General features: G+C 42.2%; 1 protein-coding gene across 1 annotated transcript in view; it reads right to left on the minus strand.

Moving 5' to 3' along the window:
- LOC139411298 (potassium voltage-gated channel subfamily A member 1-like) overlaps positions 1 to 18,167 on the minus strand; it is a 28,695-nt gene extending 10,528 nt beyond the window's left edge. The window contains exon 1 of the mRNA XM_071157418.1: positions 15,024 to 18,167. Within this exon, the coding sequence (XP_071013519.1) occupies positions 16,209 to 18,167 (1,959 nt within the window). The 3' untranslated portion in view covers positions 15,024 to 16,208. The remainder of the gene's footprint in view (positions 1 to 15,023) is intronic.
- Between the last annotated feature and the right edge of the window lie 585 nt (positions 18,168 to 18,752).

Consider the following 18,752-nt stretch of genomic DNA (forward strand, 5'->3'; position numbering starts at 1 on the left):
CTCCCCTAGTAGGAAGTTCCCCTTTCTATGTACCTTTCTCTATGTTTAAGGACATCTGGGCCCATCTGGGCGCAATGCGCACATCGAGCATGGTTCACGTAACCTGCCATTGCATGGTCCACACCAAGGCAGGCAGAACATAACAGATGGGAATCAGAATGGGCCATGTAATTGCTGAAATTGCCAGGACAAGCCTTGTTAGCCTTGGACTGCTTTCTCTCCCCCTTCCCTGATGACTTGCTCGTTAAACCTGTCGCCATCTCGTTTCGACCGGGAGGGAAGCGAAGGATACCCGCACCACAAGCTGCTATTCAACAAAGGTAACATTAGCTGGAAGCTAGTTAAGCAGAAAAAGAAAGCTTTATTCACCAGGGGAGTGGGAAATAAAGTAATTCTATATACTTTCAGGTTAGTGAAAGTAGCTCTAAGTGTGATGCTAGCTAATTAGCAGGCTATAACCACCTGAGTGACGATAGGCAGCTAGCCACGCCAGTGGGTGTTAATACCATATGCCGACTGTGTTTAAACCAAGTAACTTGAGGTAAAATGCACTGCTAGGCTTATCTTTTACAAGGGAATGTAAAAAGGGATGGTGCTTCAGTGTTGGGGTAACAAACTTTGAAGAAACAGCCACACTCCTGTTAGCCAAACAAAACAAATGGTGGCTTAGCATGAAAGGTTGCTAGCTTTGACACGTGTGGTGCCGTTCGCTATCTATCTCGATAGGTCACTCGACAGTTCAGTGAGCTAACTGTAAACGGTGGGAACCAACGTAGAGCTAGAGACCTTGAGTAGAAGCTGCTAAAACTAGTGGAAACCTGTTCTTAGCGGGATGCTAAATCAGTGGCGCTAGCGAGTCAATAGCACTAATTGCATGCAGGCTGGCTACGTACTGTGGCTGGGTCGTTCCACCTAACGTACCTAACTCCACGTAATTGTCGCAGATTGTGGCAAGGGTTTGAATCTCACATTTGTTTTTTTCCCCCCTTTGAAAATATAGAATTACATTTATTGTGTTAGTGTGTTGAGAAGAGAAGGGCAGGAAAACCTTGTAAATGAAGATTATGAATACCTTTAATGAGGAGTTTCTTGTTGGAATACCTCTTGCAGATGTCACATAGGCTACTACATACATAGCACAGCTACATAAATAATAATTGCTACTATAGGCTATATTACATAGACTACACTTACATGTACTATTTCTATGCTTTATTATAATCATCGACTTTGTCACATATGCGTTATTTGAATCAAGCATCGAGGACCAGCAGTGAACAGTGTTATCCTTAACAGAAATGCTTGATGCGAGGGGCGCTTGAATCCAATGTTAATGTGCACTGTTGTTTCAGTGTCAACCGCTATAGCAGTGTGTGCTCCCAGACAGAAATTATGCTTAATGCCCAAATAGGTCCACAGACGATGCAATCTCAACCACACTGCACACTGCCCTAACCCATCTGGACAAGAGGAATACCTATGTGAGAATGCTGTTCATTGACTACAGCTCGGCATTCAACACCATAGTACCCTCCAAGCTCGTCATCAAGCTCGAGACCCTGGGTCTCGACCCCGCCCTGTGCAACTGGGTACTGGACTTCCTGACGGGCCGCCCCCAGGTGGTGAGGGTAGGCAACATCTCCTCCCCGCTGATCCTCAACACTGGGGCCCCACAAGGGTGCATTCTGAGCCCTCTCCTGTACTCCCTGTTCACCCACGACTGCGTGGCCACGCACGCCTCCAACTCAATCATCAAGTTTGCGGACGACACAACAGTGGTAGGCTTGATTACCAACAACGACGAGACGGCCTACAGGGAGGAGGTGAGGGCCCTCGGAGTGTGGTGTCAGGAAAATAACCTCACACTCAACGTCAACAAAACTAAGGAGATGATTGTGGACTTCAGGAAACAGCAGAGGGAACACCCCACTATCCACATTGATGGAACAGTAGTGGAGAGGGTAGCAAGTTTTAAGTTCCTCGGCATACACATCACAGACAAACTGAATTGGTCCACTCACACAGACAGCATTGTGAAGAAGGCGCAGCAGCGCCTCTTCAACCTCAGGAGGCTGAAGAAATTCGGCTTGTCACCAAAAGCACTCACAAACTTCTACAGATGCACAATCGAGAGCATCCTGGCGGGCTGTATCACCGCCTGGTACGGCAACTGCTCCGCCCTCAACCGTAAGGCTCTCCAGAGGGTAGTGAGGTCTGCACAACGCATCACCGGGGGCAAACTACCTGCCCTCCAGGACACCTACTCCACCCGATGTTACAGGAAGGCCATAAAGATCATCAAGGACATCAACCACCCGAGCCACTGCCTGTTCACCCCGCTATCATCCAGAAGGCGAGGTCAGTACAGGTGCATCAAAGCTGGGACCGAGAGACTGAAAAACAGCTTATATCTCAAGGCCATCAGACTGTTAAACAGCCACCACTAACATTGAGTGGCTGCTGCCAACACACTGACTCAACTCCAGCCACTTTAATAATGGGAATTGATGGGAAATTATGTAAATATATCACTAGCCACTTTAAACAATGCTACCTTATATAATGTTACTTACCCTACATTATTCATCTCATATGCATACGTATATACTGTACTCTATATCATCGACTGTATCCTTATGTAATACATGTATCACTAGCCACTTTAACTATGCCACTTTGTTTACATACTCATCTCATATGTATATACTGTACTCGATACCATCTACTGTATCTTGCCTATGCTGCTCTGTACCATCACTCATTCATATATCCTTATGTACATATTCTTTATCCCCTTACACTGTGTATAAGACAGTAGTTTTGGAATTGTTAGTTAGATTACTTGTTGGTTATCACTGCATTGTCGGAACTAGAAGCACAAGCATTTCGCTACACTCGCATTAACATCTGCTAACCATGTGTATGTGACAAATAAAATTTGATTTGATTTGATTTGAAGACAGTAAATTACAGCTATAATGCTCCATAATGCTCTTCAAAAATGTTTTTAGGATGAATTATAAACTTAAATGTTGTTGATAACTGCATATTTTTTTCTCCATAAAAGCACATGGATGTGTGTGAAATGGATGAGCAAAAATGTGGGATTTTCTCACAAGCTAGGTTTCCATCCAATTGGCGACAGATTTTCATGAGAATATTCTAAAATACGCATAAAGGAAATATGCACAGTTGACCTATTTTAAGAAATGCCATTGGTTGGTGGATATAAAGTCTCAGATATTTGATAGGCTGATGCAGAATTTGTTACAGGAAATAATCACTGCCACCTGCTCAGGTTAGCATAGGGCTAAATGTGTCAGGTTGTGTAATTGGAACAGCTAACGTAGCGTTTGATCACGTGCAAATAAGTCAACAATTTAATTGGCTGATGAGCATTTTGATGTCCAGGTTAAACTTAAACTTTTTCTAATGTTCGCAAGGAGGGACCCTGTGAGTCTCCTTAATGTACATATTGTCATGAATTTTACTTGTGATTCCAATTTGAATGTGTTATGTATGTATTGTAATATCCATGTAATTCAGTATCTTTGACTGCCATGTGGATATTGGTAAAAACTTGAACTTGAACATCAGCTATGCGGGTGTCGGCTATCACCGGTTAACGCTTGATCTGATTGAATCTAGGCCTTGCCAAGTACAGGCATATCCAAGCAGTGAACAAGAGGTAGGCCTATATAGTGTGTTTCACCATAACTTTACTGATCTAAATGACCTGTGAAGAAGCTGCCTACGCTGCCTTAAAATATCAGATTTCTTGGTACCAATACTCATAGATACGACAACCTCATAGGCAAAGCTTAATAATGACCAAAACCCAAGGCACATCTTTCTCAGATATAATTTGATAGGCTAACGTAGGGACCAAATCCCTTGAGCCAGTGACACAGACTGACTGATGAAATGTAGAATTATCTTGGACTGCTAAGAATTCTCAACAGCCTCATTCAGATTCTTTGAATTCGTTCTCTATTGATGTTCAAGTGGCACGGATTTCAAGTGGATACAAACCGATATGGAGAGGACTGAAAACCTGAACTAATGGAGGGGATGATGGCTGTCATGAAGGGCTTCAAGACAATCGAGAGACTATAATGGAAACGCTATGTACTGTAGTATGGAGAGAATTAAAACAGACAGCTTTAGAGACCCAACAGACACACGTAGCTCAGGGGGGGGGGGGGGGGGGGGGGGGGGGGGTGCAGCCTTTGCTTCCTGCACACTGACACTAATCCAAAGGCTGGGGGATTCTTTCCTCATTCTCCTGCAGGCACTGCTCTCAGATCAGTCCTGACATTCACAGTCACACAAAGCAGACTATAAATATGCAGGCCACACACACGCAAACGCACACAAATAATCAACATTCGGTTCACCATTCTCAAGCTCATTTTAAGCCCACAGCCGCCAATTGTCCGCAGAAAATATTCTGACGTCGTTTTGCTACGGTTCACCAATGCAGATTTATCTGCAATGTACTCTTTTGCTGGCATGGTTGAGTGCCCACACAGACGCTGTTTATTTTTCTCATTGGCTGTGCTGTGTTGGTCAGCTGTGCTAGCCAAGGCAGCCCATGCAAACAAGCGTGGCGGCTGTGGGACTCAAGTTGATTCAAAGCGACAAAGGGGGGGGGGGGGGGGCACTCGGAAAGCACATGTGCAATGCACTGTGAGTCATATTACACCATGACAGACCATCACAGCGAATTAAAGGCATGGCGCTGGCGGGGTGGCGGCGGTCAGTAAACATCATTAATGCAAAGACGCCCTCGTCCCATGTAAACAAGCTCTGTGCACATGGGATGGCAGGACTGGCAAGAGCAGATCTACGAAATACGGTGTTTACGAGTGAATTCACTACAAGCCGACTGAGGGAGCTTATACAGCCGCAACTCAAATAACTTCAGTCCTACAATAGCTTTTTTGTTGGAACATTGCTGTGAGGTTGAATAAACTATGTTTAGACGCTATTCTACTGGTGTACAAGTGGAAAGCAAACCTGGCTACAGTTGTTGCTAGGCAGTGACAAGCGCTCCAAATGCACTGTGTTTATGGGATGTAGGGAGGTCATTGCTGGTATAATAAAAGTCCATAGCAAATATATGCCAAAGATATTGAAATAATAACAACTAATGGCAGCTATACACAGTTATACATGTGCAATTCTACCATGGTTGTGCCACATTGTACAAGTCGCAGACACATTTTTTAAAGGACCAGGGCATCATTACTGGCACAGAGTGAGAGGTTCAACCATGAATAACTAATATTTATTTATGCACAAACTCACAAGGGCAAACAGTTGAATTACTGTGCATGTCTACCTTATAAGCTTAGGAAGGATATACTACTATTAAGAGCCATATTTATAAAGTGTTGACAACCAAGTACAGAGTTTACACCTATTTGCTCAGATGGGGTTAAAATACCTCCCTAAAAACTAGAAACAAAACATCAAAATGTGAGCATAGAGGATTGCGAATGCACGAGCAGGACAAACCTGCATCGTGTGAAACCACAGCCAAAATGGGAAAGTTCAGCTAGCATGTCTGATTCTGAAGCCTCTACAGCCAAAAGCAGAAACGGTAACATGTCTGTGACTCCCTAGCAGAGGAGAAATGCCAGAATGGTTGATTTATAGCCTTACTTCCCACATAATAAATCACACAGATGCATCTGAAACAAAAATTATATCAGCAGTCATCTCTACCCAGACTTCCATCCCTCCTCTTCGAATTCATTTATACTGTCAATGACCTTCATCCATTCGAGAATGATAAAGCCATTTGTTCCCAATGAATTGCAGCTCATACAAATGATCTGTCCATGAATGCCGTTGTTTATGTGTGTGTGTGCGCGTGTATGTCAGTAAAGTATTGAGTTAGCGTGCAGTAGGTCCCTGGTTTTATCGCAGTTACAGTTAGGCAGCAAACCACACAAATATGCTACACTGGTGTCAGAAGTGGGATGGATGGCTGTGGTCAGGTATTTTACATGAATGTTATATGACCAATTAGGCCCATGGCCTTACTGAAGTCGCAAGATCGAATCTGGCTCACACGAGTGGAATGATCCTTATTGCTTTTCTATTCCTCTTCATTACCACAACTCTGTCTGCCTATTGGATCATATTACGCTGGGGTCACTAGACACAGCTTTCTTTGTAACGCCTTTGGCCACAAGTGCCTTTCCTGACCGCACAGCACTGCTGAAGCTCCTTTGCCTAATCTTACAATAACACCTGAGAACAACTTAGTCCTCTTTACCTCCCACATTCGCCTACCACAGAAGGCCAATGCAATAAGCAACGGTTTGAGTTAGCGACGGCAGCTGGTCACACTGTACATTAAGCATAACTTATAGTAAATAAAGCAAGAAATGTAGGAATGACCCACTTACACACATTAAGTAAAGAGTTCGGGTCAAGCAAGCAACTCATAGGACACGCATAAATTAAGTCAAATGCAAATGAAAAGTGCATTGTGCAGTCCATTTGGCGTGAATAGTGAAAAACCGCATTTCATAATTATCTTGTGCCAGGAATCCAGTAAGCCATGAAACGCTGCCCAGGCGTCTGGACCTGACTGAAACATTTGGACTTCATTAATGAGACGGAGAAGGTGGATGTCGGGGGATGATTAAGGGGGTGCTGTGAATGAGAACAGCTGAGAAAAACACATCAAATTGTTGCTTTTGCTCTCTTTCTTGGCTTATTCCATTGATTAGCTATTTTTTTTGTTAACTACAAAGGAGCGGGTGAGCGTGATTAGCCAATGTGATTGACTACACAATGACTGTTCACACAGGAACTTTCTGGAGTTTTCTAACTATCTTAAGATGAATGCACAAATTGTAAGTTGCTTAGAGGGTCTGCTAAATGACTCAAATGAAATCGGCAGCAGAACAAATACCCTTCCCTCAATAATAGCATCTAACAGATGTTGCCCTTTGTAACAACCAAATGGTTTTGCGGTAATACTCGAGAACTTCCTAGAAGTGATCATATTAGTCAGAACCACAGGTCTCCAGTGGCTATCCGGATGCCAAGGGACCAATCGGAGCAGCATTACTTGATTGATGGGCGGTCGAAAGGAAAGGAAAGTCGATAAAGGAGTGCACGAAGACGTTTTGAAAACCAAATACAAAATTTCAATGTGGGTGATAACAGTATTTACGCTTTCCCAGTCAGGAGCTAAAACACAGACAGACATGTATAAGGAGGAGTGTCAATAGGTGTTGACAGTGCCAAGTTCAGGAGTTTCTGGGATAGTTAGAATAGGATAGTTCCATCAGCCAGAGTGCAAAACACACGTTACACTGGTGTACTGTATCACTAGGCCTAGGATAATAGGGTTATTATTCCACTGTTTTTACACCGTTACTCTAACCTTCCAATTCACAAACGTTGTGGGGTGGATACATCTCAAAAACAGAACAAACACAAAGAAGTGCAGGTACACAACCAAACAATAACAAACACACACTTCCTGTGCGTCCATAGCTGTGTGAAATGTTGCTGCGGCAACATAGAAATGACAGCGAAGTGCCACATTTTGACACGTGGCGTTGCAACTCTGAAAGTGTGATGAATAATGCAACCCCACACTGAGAGTTAAACCACGCTCCCCAGTCAGAGGGCAGAAACCACTTAAGGGCACAACATGTAACACATCAAAAAGGATCGGAAAAGTGATATTAAGAGTTTTCCCAGTTTTGCTGAATTGCAGTTGGATTTCAGACTCCAACCCACAGGTGCTGTAACTGCTAGATGGAGTCACAAAATAAATCTCTTGTATATTAAGTTGCAGCCTGCCAGTGGTTTGTTTGGGGGGAAACTGCACATATTTTCCAAACAGAGGGTGAGAGTTGGAAAAACAGACTCTCAAACCACTTAAAAATACACATATACAGATGAGCGTACACACACACGCACAGGCATACGCACACACACTTTACTCCGACACAGTATACATCAGAAAATTCCAGTCACGGTTGCTATGACAATGCTTACACCACAAATGTTCTCCTCTGCAGCTTATCGTGGCCCCCAGCCCCCTTGGGAAAAGTGTTTTTAACTTTAGGCCTGGGAACATAACAGTGGAAGAGCATAAGCCTCAACTGATTGATCAACTCTGATTGCCCAATTTGTGTTCCAAAGCTACACCGGAGAGCCTGGTATACAGTTAAACCTTCCTATTCCCAATTATTTCAAAAAGCAATTTGGAAATGACGTAATACTCAATGATGAAAGTATGAAAAGGTCATGTGTTTGAGCTTTTGTTGGCATATGTATTGAGAGAAAACCAGAACTCTCATTGACTTGAATAGGAGCTCTTGCAGTGTACTACAGATTGTTATCCTTCTCTTTTGAACTTACATTAATTAAGACAAAGCTAATCTCGTGCCACAAGGTTCTCTCTGTTCTCTGTGATGACACCCCTTGGTGTGTCTATACAGAATAAAGATAGCTGGCAATGCAACAACAAATGGCATCAAGACAGGTTATTTTCAAAATACAAAATCTCTCCCCAGCACAGCAGGAAATGCTATCAGCTATTTATAGCCTCAAACGTGCAAATTTTTCAGCCGGCACTCAAGGGAGGGCACAAAGTCCCAATTAACTCACCGGAAACTCACCAAGGCAAACAGTGAGATTACTAATGATAAGGCAGATGCTCAAATACAAGCTAGAATATTTTATTTTATCTCAAAAGGCAGCAAGTACCACAGCCTCGCAGATGTGTCGTACAACAAAGGTGTTTGGCCTTAATATTATTAATCTCCTAAACAATAGCAGTCAACAACAAATGATCGTTGTTTAGTAGACTATGCGTAAATGGCAGCGGGGAGGAAATTGGACCGTTTTTAAGTGGATAATGTGGAAAATGGAGAATTCTTTGTGACCTTTTAGAGTGGGATAAATGTTAATGAACAGCATTTAAGCCACTTCATTCAGGATATTGCAGATTTGATCATTTCTTTACAGCTCGGTCATTTTGTTAAATGCAGGTGTTTCGTTGCTTTTGGAACATTTTTTTATTTTACCTTTATTTTACTAGGCAAGTCAGTTAAGAACAAATTCTTATTTTCAATGACGGCCTAGGAACAGTGGGTTAACTGCCTGTTCAGGGGCAGAACGACAGATTTTGTACCTTGTCAGCTCTGGGATTTGAACTTGCAACCTTTCGGTTACAAGTCCAATGCTCTAACCACTAGGCTACCCTGCCGCCCCATTGAAAGAGTAGGCCTAATTCTACATAGGACATAGAGTGGCAGTTGCCCCCGAACACAGATTAAGCTTAGTTCAGGACTAAAAATCAGTGTCCAGGAAACCAACACAAAGAGTGCTGTGTGCATCTTGAGTATTTCTTGACATGCAGTGAAAAGTACAGTAGACTGGCTGTGTGATCTGTTAAATCGATGTCAAATAGTTAGAAAGTGTTGATAAAACCATTAACATCATTACACTGCAACTATCTACAGTACAACCAGCTACCAAGTACACAAATAAAAAGCTGCTATGTTAATTGGAATTAAGGATTGAAGATCCCTTTATAAATCACCAATAAAGAAGAAACAAATAATACTTTGTCTTTCATCATGTTTAGGTTACCTAGTAATTGTTAGATAAACATCATTGCTGTATAATCATTTACTCTAGAGATCAACCTTTAATCTTTCTCTTTCCACCTGCCGGTGGAGCAGAGTTGTTTCTCAAGGATGGGTAAAAAGGATTATAGAAGAAAATAACAAATAAACCATTTGTTATTTATAAAAATGGAGATGGAATTTTCCATCACACGAGCAGTGTTTTAACGTGCCAGCTGTAGAAGACCTCTGACGAATGAGCAGAAAACCATGACTGTATAAAAACCAAGACTTGGCTTGAGGGAGAAAGGACTTACTGTTAGTGGCTCGAGAAGTAAAACAAAATCCTAAAAGAGAACTTTGTCGTTTCCTGCGTAATCCACCAAAGAAGTGAACGCCTTCCCAAAATAATTCTGTGGACCTGGCCAAATAAAATTTGAAGACATACAAAGCCCTTGAGCACTGACTGTTACTTGTAAAGAGAAGTAGCATGTTTTGCCAAGGGGCATATCTGCAAGTCTCCATCAAAACCTCTGTGAGGAAGCCAAAACCAATCATATTTGACCATTCAAGTGCTTACTGGTACATTTTTGTAACATGAGATTTTATAAAATCAAAGACAAGGATAATAGTAAAGCAAAAGTTCCACAATGACTCCTTAGGAAAATATATCCCAAACATTTATGGTCGGGGGTAACGACATGTCTATGTTATCAGACGAAGCCATGAGAGACTCCATAAGTAAATAAATCATTCAATTATGGATGTTATGACATCAGCAATATAAAGTAAACAACAGCATTCTCCACCCCTCAGCAGTATTTCTGTAACTATTTACCTCGGTTGGTTTAAAAGCAGCTCCCTTTGACTCTGTACTAGACCGATTACAACCATGCGTTTCAACTTTTTCTTTAAAACGGCCAATTGATTTTTGGGTAACACTACATTGAAGCATACTTTATAAAGGGTTTATAAAGGGATTGTAAGTAGCTTATGGACTGTTCATTAATAATTGATGGTTAATAATAAGCAGTTATCACTAATATTAGTCTCACAATTTGTCAATCAAAATCTCAACGAGTATAGCTGTTTATTATATTACCTATAAACATATAATAGATAGTCAATAAACCACTTACAAACCCTTTACAAAGCATATCTTGATGAAGTAAAATGTTACCTAGTTTGAATCATTTCACTTCGAGAAAATATGATTCCGCTTGCTTCCCTTGACCTAAGCATATCTTTGAACAAAACCACGTGGTTTGTCAAGCACCATAACAATAAGGGTTCTCTTTCATTTATCAGAATGTTCATCATTTTTTACAAAAGACCAACTCCCATGCACTTTATGCGGGGGATCTTGGTCTTTGTAGTCCTCCGGGTTGCCTTCTGAGTCATCAACAGTGAGTGGAGGCCCCTATAGGCTGGCTCCTTGTGTACACACGCATGGACTCACACACGCACTCACACATGCACCGATACACCCCGGGCCCTGGAGAGCTAGCATTAGTCACTCCACATAAAAGCTTCCAGTCACTCCAAAGCAGGAGAGCACAGAGAGCGAGTGGGAGACTAGGTCTACTTGGTCTCCATTTATGGCAGCCATTTTGGCTCCACCTGGACGAAAGATGCCACCGCTTTGATTTTGGGAATACAGGCTTACGTTTATATAAGCTGATCAATACAGAGGGAGGCTCTGATCACGTATCACGGCTCATCCAGGATTGATGGTTTTAACGTCCATTGGGAGTGGCCTTGATTAGTCATGAGTGAAAAATGACTATGCTTGATTACATATATCCCTGACTAGGAACATGATCATGTTGCTCATTGCATTTCATTACATATGGTATCCAACGTAAAACGTGTGCTGGTTACCGTAATCGAATTGTAAACCATGATTTTACTTTGGATGAAATCATGGGAAAACAAACTAATTAAGTGGTTTACCTTCTTCACATACATTGTCATTTCGTGGTTGGATTACACAAATAACCTGGTTGCATTATCTAGGTCTAGGATCTATTTTTGAAGCAACCCACATTTGTAATGTGTAACATTTACACTATAGGCCTTCATTATATCAACTGCTATTCATAACTCCATCTACTTTACCCTTTAACCTTGTTGCTTTACCTGATTGTTCGACATTGCGCAATCAAACTTGCATATGAACACTACGTGAAAAGTTTACACTGTACAGCTCATGTGACGTTGTTTGTTAGAGGTTTACGACAACCAGCGAGGCCCTGCTTACTCGTCCCTTACTTATCTCAACGCTCCGTTCAAGACTCCCAAAGCTGATGACACATCTGGAGCCACTAAAGTTTACCAGCAGGCCACTAGCCTCCCAGCCAGCAGCCCGCATCGTCAGGAAGAAAAAGTTTGATGGTTGAGCAGCTGTTGCATTGCATTAAATCTCGAGCTTGTTAATATACTACCACTGCATCTCTGCAGGGCCTTCGCTTGCACCCCTAGGGACAACCAAGTCTGAGTAAGACTCCATGTGACAACTCTGGGAAGTGCTTACCTGTCCAGCGGTGTGCTAGGATTTAATTTCCTCCTGCCCCAGTTTACATGTGTGACTCCAAACTTGAGTCTATTCTAAGGACAATATACACACTTCCTAGCTAGGCTCATTAAGACTACAAAGACTCATAAAGACAAAGACTTGGCAGCATTGTTGTGCCAATTTATGTCACCTTACCATAAGTCATGCTTTTTCATTACTCTGTAATAAGAGTGTAACTACTGACCTTACACCATAACATCACGCAACAACCGTTGTCTCCATACATGTGAGTCAGGAAACCCTGAAACTCTACACTAAAGCATATGTGTAACTAGCAACATTATCTACACGTCTAGAATGAGGTAACATAATCGACTCCTGCGCGCACCGTCCGATTAATTCAGCTCATTGGAAAGATCCGTGGTGAGATTTTGTGTTGTTAACAAAGACTCAGGTTGCTATCTTTCAATGGAGGCATATTATGTAACTTCAACATTGAAACCCCAAGGGGGGGTTTCATTTACACAGAGGTTAGTCTCCTTAAGCGCCCACGTGTACATTAGTCAATCTCCTCTGCAATTGAGAACTACAGTAGGATTGTTTCCATACAGATCAGCCTTTCAGTTTCCATGCACACACAATATTTGTGTAACTTAGAATTGCAATGCAATACGACATAACATAGTCTATAAATATGTCAGCGGGAGGCCCAGACATACTGCACATGTCCAAAGAGTCCTCTGTAGCTCAGCTGGTAGAGCATGATGTTTGCAACGACAGGATAGTGGGTTTGATTCCTGGTACCACCCGTACGTAAAATGTGTGCACAAATTAAAGCATTCCCCTCTGAATTAGTTTATTGTGTTACAAACTGCAATTAAAATGTATTAAAATGTACTTTTTTTTTTGTTGCTTGGGGGTAAAAAATAAACTGGACAGGACTAAGCACAGGCAAAATGCCAGAGCAAACCTGCTTGAGTCTGCTTTAAACCAGGCACCTTTCAGCAAGACAATAACCTACAGCACAAGGCCAAATCTAAACTGAAGTTGCCTAGCAAGAAGACAGTGAATGTTCCGAAGTGGCCAAGTTACAGTTTTGACCGAAATCTGCTTGAAATACTATGGCAAGACTTGAAAATGGCTGTCGAGCCATGATCCCCAACGTCTTGACAGAGCTTGAAGAATTTGCAAAGAATAAGAGGCCATGAATTGCACAATCCAGGTATGTAAAACTCACCCAAGAAGACTCACAGTTGTAATTGCTACCAAAGGTATTTCATTACACGTACAGTATGGACTCAGGAAACTGAATACTTATGCAATGACTATATTGTATTTCTATTTGTTTTCATACATTTTTCTTCCATTATGACATTCCAGAGTATTTTGTGTAGATTGTTGACAAATTTTTTACAACTAAATCCATTTTAATCCCACTTTGTAACACAATGAAATCCAAGGGGTCTGAATACTTTTGCAAGCCACTGTAAATTGCTTTGGATAAAAGCATCTGCTAAATGGCATATATTATACTGTATATCATAAACTGTACTAGAGAAGGCTCCAAACAGAAATGTACTGTTTTTGCATCAGAGCAAAGTTTGCACCTATTATTCTCCCAAGGGAATAAAACATAAAAGGGAGAGACAACTTTGTGCTAAGTGAACTGTTTTTATCTTTTTGATCAGATCTGGCCCACTATGTAGATTCACAGAGTATTACACACATACAGTACGTAGCTTCAGTCAAACTGGTTGTACATACAGCCTCAATGGGAAAATGCACTAGACCAAATACAGTGTACACAATTTGACTTGCCAGGGTCACCAAAGGTCACCTATAGCAACAGCCATCCAAATGAACACTGTATCCTTTGAATTGATGCCTGGAGATGAAGAAACCCCATGCAAATCGGAAAATGTTACACTAATTTATCCTACTCTTCATATGAGGTGAGTGCATGGTAACAATTGACACTGCAAAGACCGTCACGCACATGAAATCAGAGGTCAAACACACTCATAATAATGTAAACTTATGACGCCTGACTTAACATTGGCATGTGATGCCCCAACCTCGTTTTAACCAAGCTTGATGGCAAGCAGTAGCCGTAGCTGACACAGGCTTAAGTAAAAATGTTTTAAGTTCAAATTGAAGGCATTGATGCCATGCTGGGGAAACGGCAAGCAGATGCTGAGTAACCTTTTTGATGAGTCTGAATGTACTGTTTCAAAAGAACAGTGAATGCCAGTGAATGTTTTTGTCTGACAGGCATTGACAGGTTTTCTGGATAAAGACCCAGAGCTCTGAGTGCAAAGAGTATGCAAATATTGCTTTGTACAACTCAGTATTAAATATTTAATTATTATATTAGGCAGAATGTCAGGGCCCCAAAAGCATCAATGCTGTCAAACATCAAGAGTGTGTGTGTGTATTGGGGCTGTACAACCAAGTAGTTTCGGGTGACTAATTAAATGAATGCAATCAGCAGGCTAGTAGTGGCCTGTGCAGCACATTATCGTTTGTTTTGATATAGTTGACCTAGTCTATTCATATTTAATGGGATTACTACCGTCAATGGAAAAAGTGCGTGAAGTTATCCCTTTATGTACGTGCATATCTTACTTTTTATAATGTTGCATTATTGAATATAGTTCGAAATGTATGTATATCCTACTATAAAATGTGGGTGTAGTATGGCAGTACCTGACCTGATTCAAAAACATTCAGCAAGCAACTAAGTCTTTCATCAATTCATTTGGAACGTCTCCAAATGGTTCCAAAGTGCGTCACATAAAGTGTGCGTTGACATCAGTGTGTGTGTCATGCTCATATACAGAAAACCCCATCACAAAAATGTGTATCTGTGAATGGTGATTGTATTTAAAAGGTGAACATACCTTGAAAACAACCGCCTGCTGGAGATCTTGGTGCTTTCTGGGATGACCAACAGACCTTCCTTTCTTTCTTATATTAGAGAACCGTGCACTAGGTCCAGCGAACAAGAGATAAAGTTCACAAACCCAAAGTTTCCATGATGACAGTCGTTTGTTTCCCATGTTGGTTTCAGTCAACGTCCGTGTAAAGGGATATTGTCAGTTAGTTTGAGGTGGTTTTAAAGGGACGGGGTTGTAGTCGCGCAAGATATCCGTGCAGGACCTCCCGTGACAGCCCGTGTGGAGCAATTTCTCATGTCAGTCTGCAGAGTATCTATTGTAATTCTTGTGCTTCACCTCGGTGGTTGGTCAATAAAAGGCTTTATTTATGCCTAAGCGTTGCAGAGAATGTTGTTTGCCAAGCGGCTCACTTGTTGACCGCAGTGTGCTGCCGAAATAGGTATCATGCTCATTTACTCAAGAATCTCACACATGATTTAGCTATTTCAATGTTTCCGATCGATATTGAATGTTTATTTTTTTGTGTGTACACAGATGGGTTAGACCTACACTGAAACGCAATAAGAATATATTATTGTTCATAATTAAAAAAAATATCTCATTACTCTTTAGTCAAATGAAGGGTGTATAGGTTGCCATATGGCCTACAGTTTCTGTCTCTCAACATAACTTCCAAGTCTATCTCTCTTGAAAGTCAGCGACTCAAACAAGCTTTTACAATAGTGCAAACTAGGCCTACTATAAACGTTGCCTTTATCGCAAAACAGCAAAACGACATCTATATCTCCCCTTCCATTATTGACAAATGAAACTCATAAAGTGCGTATGCATAGCCTGTCTATTCAATATTTCCGATTTCATTTGTAGGTTTGAGGCCCAGCCTATATCTGATATCATCGGATTACATTGGTGATAATAGTTATAAAGCTTTTGATTTGGACGTATATTTTCCCGTAGGCCTATATTCCTCTAAGCAGCCACATGGCAAAATAAAACCCCATATTTGAACTTCCCAAAATCTAGCTAAAAATAAAGTATGTGTGCGTCTGTCTGTCTGTCTGTGTGCGTGTGTGTGTGTGCGTGCGTGCGTGTATGCGCGCAAGTGCGCACTTGTGTGAGTCTGACCACCTATGTGTGTGTGATTTGACAGCATATCTTTCTTCACGGAATAATATTTTTTTTTTGTCATCACACATCAGTCTGTTGTGACTTTGAACATGTACTGTTTTTCCTGCCAATGTCTGTCCCATTTCCTTTACTCGGGCTTTTGTCCACCCCACACAGCGACTCCGTTACCCCCTCTTCCATCTCCATGTACTCCGCTTTATCACCCAGCGAAGAGCCTGAGGGGGAACCTTTAAACATTTTTAGAAAGTTGGGGAAATAGGGGCAGGCAGGTGGTGGGGTTTCAACAACCGGTGGCGAGTCTGCTTCATTATCAGTCTCCCTGTGGTAGAAGTAATTGAAGTTGGATACAATGACGGGCACTGGAAGAGCTATGGTTAACACACCCGCTATGGCACAGAGCGAGCCAACTATCTTCCCGCCGACAGTTATTGGTTTCATGTCTCCATATCCGACCGTGGTCATAGTGACGACAGCCCACCAAAAAGCGTCGGGAATACTTGTGAATTGAGACGCGGGTTCGTCTGCCTCGGCGAAGTACACTGCACTTGAGAACAAAATGACACCAATAACGAGGAAGAAAATCAGAAGCGCTAGTTCCCTCATACTGGCACGGAGGGTATGTCCGAGGATCTGCAGTCCTTTGGAGTGCCTGGAGAGTTTAAAGATGCGAAAGACTCTGACAAGGCGGATTATTCTCAAGATTGCAAAACTCATTGCCTGGTCCCCTTTGCCTTGCTGTTGAGCAAGATCTGTGCCGAGCGTGATGAAATAAGGCAAAATGGATACAATGTCTATAGTATTCATAATGTTTTTAAAGAAATCCGTTTTACTTGGACTTGCAAAGAAGCGCACAATAATCTCAAATGAAAACCAAATAATGCATACCGTCTCCACAATGAAAAATGGGTCGTTAAAAGGGGTCTGCCCATGGGGTTCTGTCGAATTATCTCGTGGTTTAAGGTATTCTTTTTCGTCCCTGAACTCTGGCAACGTTTCCATACAGAAAATGACTATTGATATAACAATGACTAAAACGGACACGACTGCAATCCCTCTCGCAGGTTGTGAGCTCTCTGGGTATTCAAAAAGAAGCCAAACTTGGCGTTTGAACTCGTCCTCTGGTAAGGGTTTCTCTTCCTCTTTGACAAAACCCTCATCCTCCCGAAACTTCAGCATTGCCTCCTCCCCAAGTTCATAGAATTTCACCTCCTCAGAGAAGATGTCAAAAGGTACATTTTGCGGTCTCTTCAATCGCCCCCCCGACTGGTAATAATAAAGAATGGCATCGAAGCTTGGTCGGTTCCTGTCAAAAAAATATTCGTTCCTTAGAGGGTCGAAGTACCTGATTCGTTTGTCCGGGTCTCCCAAAAGAGTGTCAGGAAACTGTGTGAGAGTCTTAAGTTGAGTTTCAAACTTTAGTCCGGACACATTAATAACAACTCTTTCACAGCACCCATACTCACTGTAAACATGTTCGTACCCTGATTGGGGACGTCTATCTGTGAGTGAGACAGTCTCTTCATCATCCATATTACAGAGAAAACTGGAACTCTTGCTTCCCCCGTCCTCCTCTTCTCCGCCTTCCGCCTCGTCCTCCTCTATCATATCCTCCTCGGATCCAAGTAGCGCCAACTCCGAGTGGCGCAAGTCCCCACCGAGAGTCTGGCGACTCCTTCTCCAACGTCCTACGCCGCGTTGCTTTTTCCTTTCTCTGAGAACCTGCTGCTCAGACTCATGGTGGTGCTGCTGTGGCTGTTGCGAGGAGGAGGGGCGCGAGACGGTACTGCCGCTACTGTTGTTGGCATTTGATGAGGAGGCGGTGCGAGACTGATGCTGCTGGTGGTTGTTAAGGAGATGGCCAGAGGACTCCCCTCCCTCTCCAATTGCTGCACCTTCAGCAGCGGCTGTTGCCTGTTGTACCTGTCTCTCCCTTTCGTGCTCCCTTTCCCGTGCGCGAGCATACCCGTAAGGCAGTCGAGTTTTGCATCCATTATCTGAACCTATCATGGCAAACTCCATTTTGAGGAGGGTGTAAATTCAGTTCCCAGTGAATGATGTGATCGATCCCTTTAGCGACTCGTGTAGGCCAATGGAAAGTAACAAGTTGTAGCAAAGGGCGCACAGGTTGGTTGATCCTGCTTTGACAGATAGCAGGCACCTGTTATTCAGTGACGCCTCACTCGCATTCAGTGACGCAATTAAAGGTCCATTTTTGAACACAGTTCACGTTGTCGTTGACATAAAACACATTACTATATTTTTGTAAAAACGAACTCATATTTTATGACATCATTATTACAGCCAAGAAAATATAGGCTGTGAATGTTTAGGCCTTAAATTATTTTCAAATGTACAGCCTATTAAATCACCAGTTATTGGACAATATATTCACAAAACCACCTCATGTGTCCCTCAGGTAGTTAACTCCAGTGTGAGTACTTGCAGAAATACGGCATTTTTGCATTTTCGTGGTCCCTCCTGGTTGCCATCTTAGGTGATGAGAAAACCGTCCCTTTTATCCTGTACACCTTCAGTGATTCTGAATGACTTTATTCTGCTGACGTCTTCAGCAGCTGCAAGGGAGAAAGAGCAGTTCGATTAGAC

This window comes from Oncorhynchus clarkii, chromosome 6 (assembly GCF_045791955.1).
Source record: "Oncorhynchus clarkii lewisi isolate Uvic-CL-2024 chromosome 6, UVic_Ocla_1.0, whole genome shotgun sequence".
NCBI lineage: Eukaryota > Metazoa > Chordata > Actinopteri > Salmoniformes > Salmonidae > Oncorhynchus > Oncorhynchus clarkii.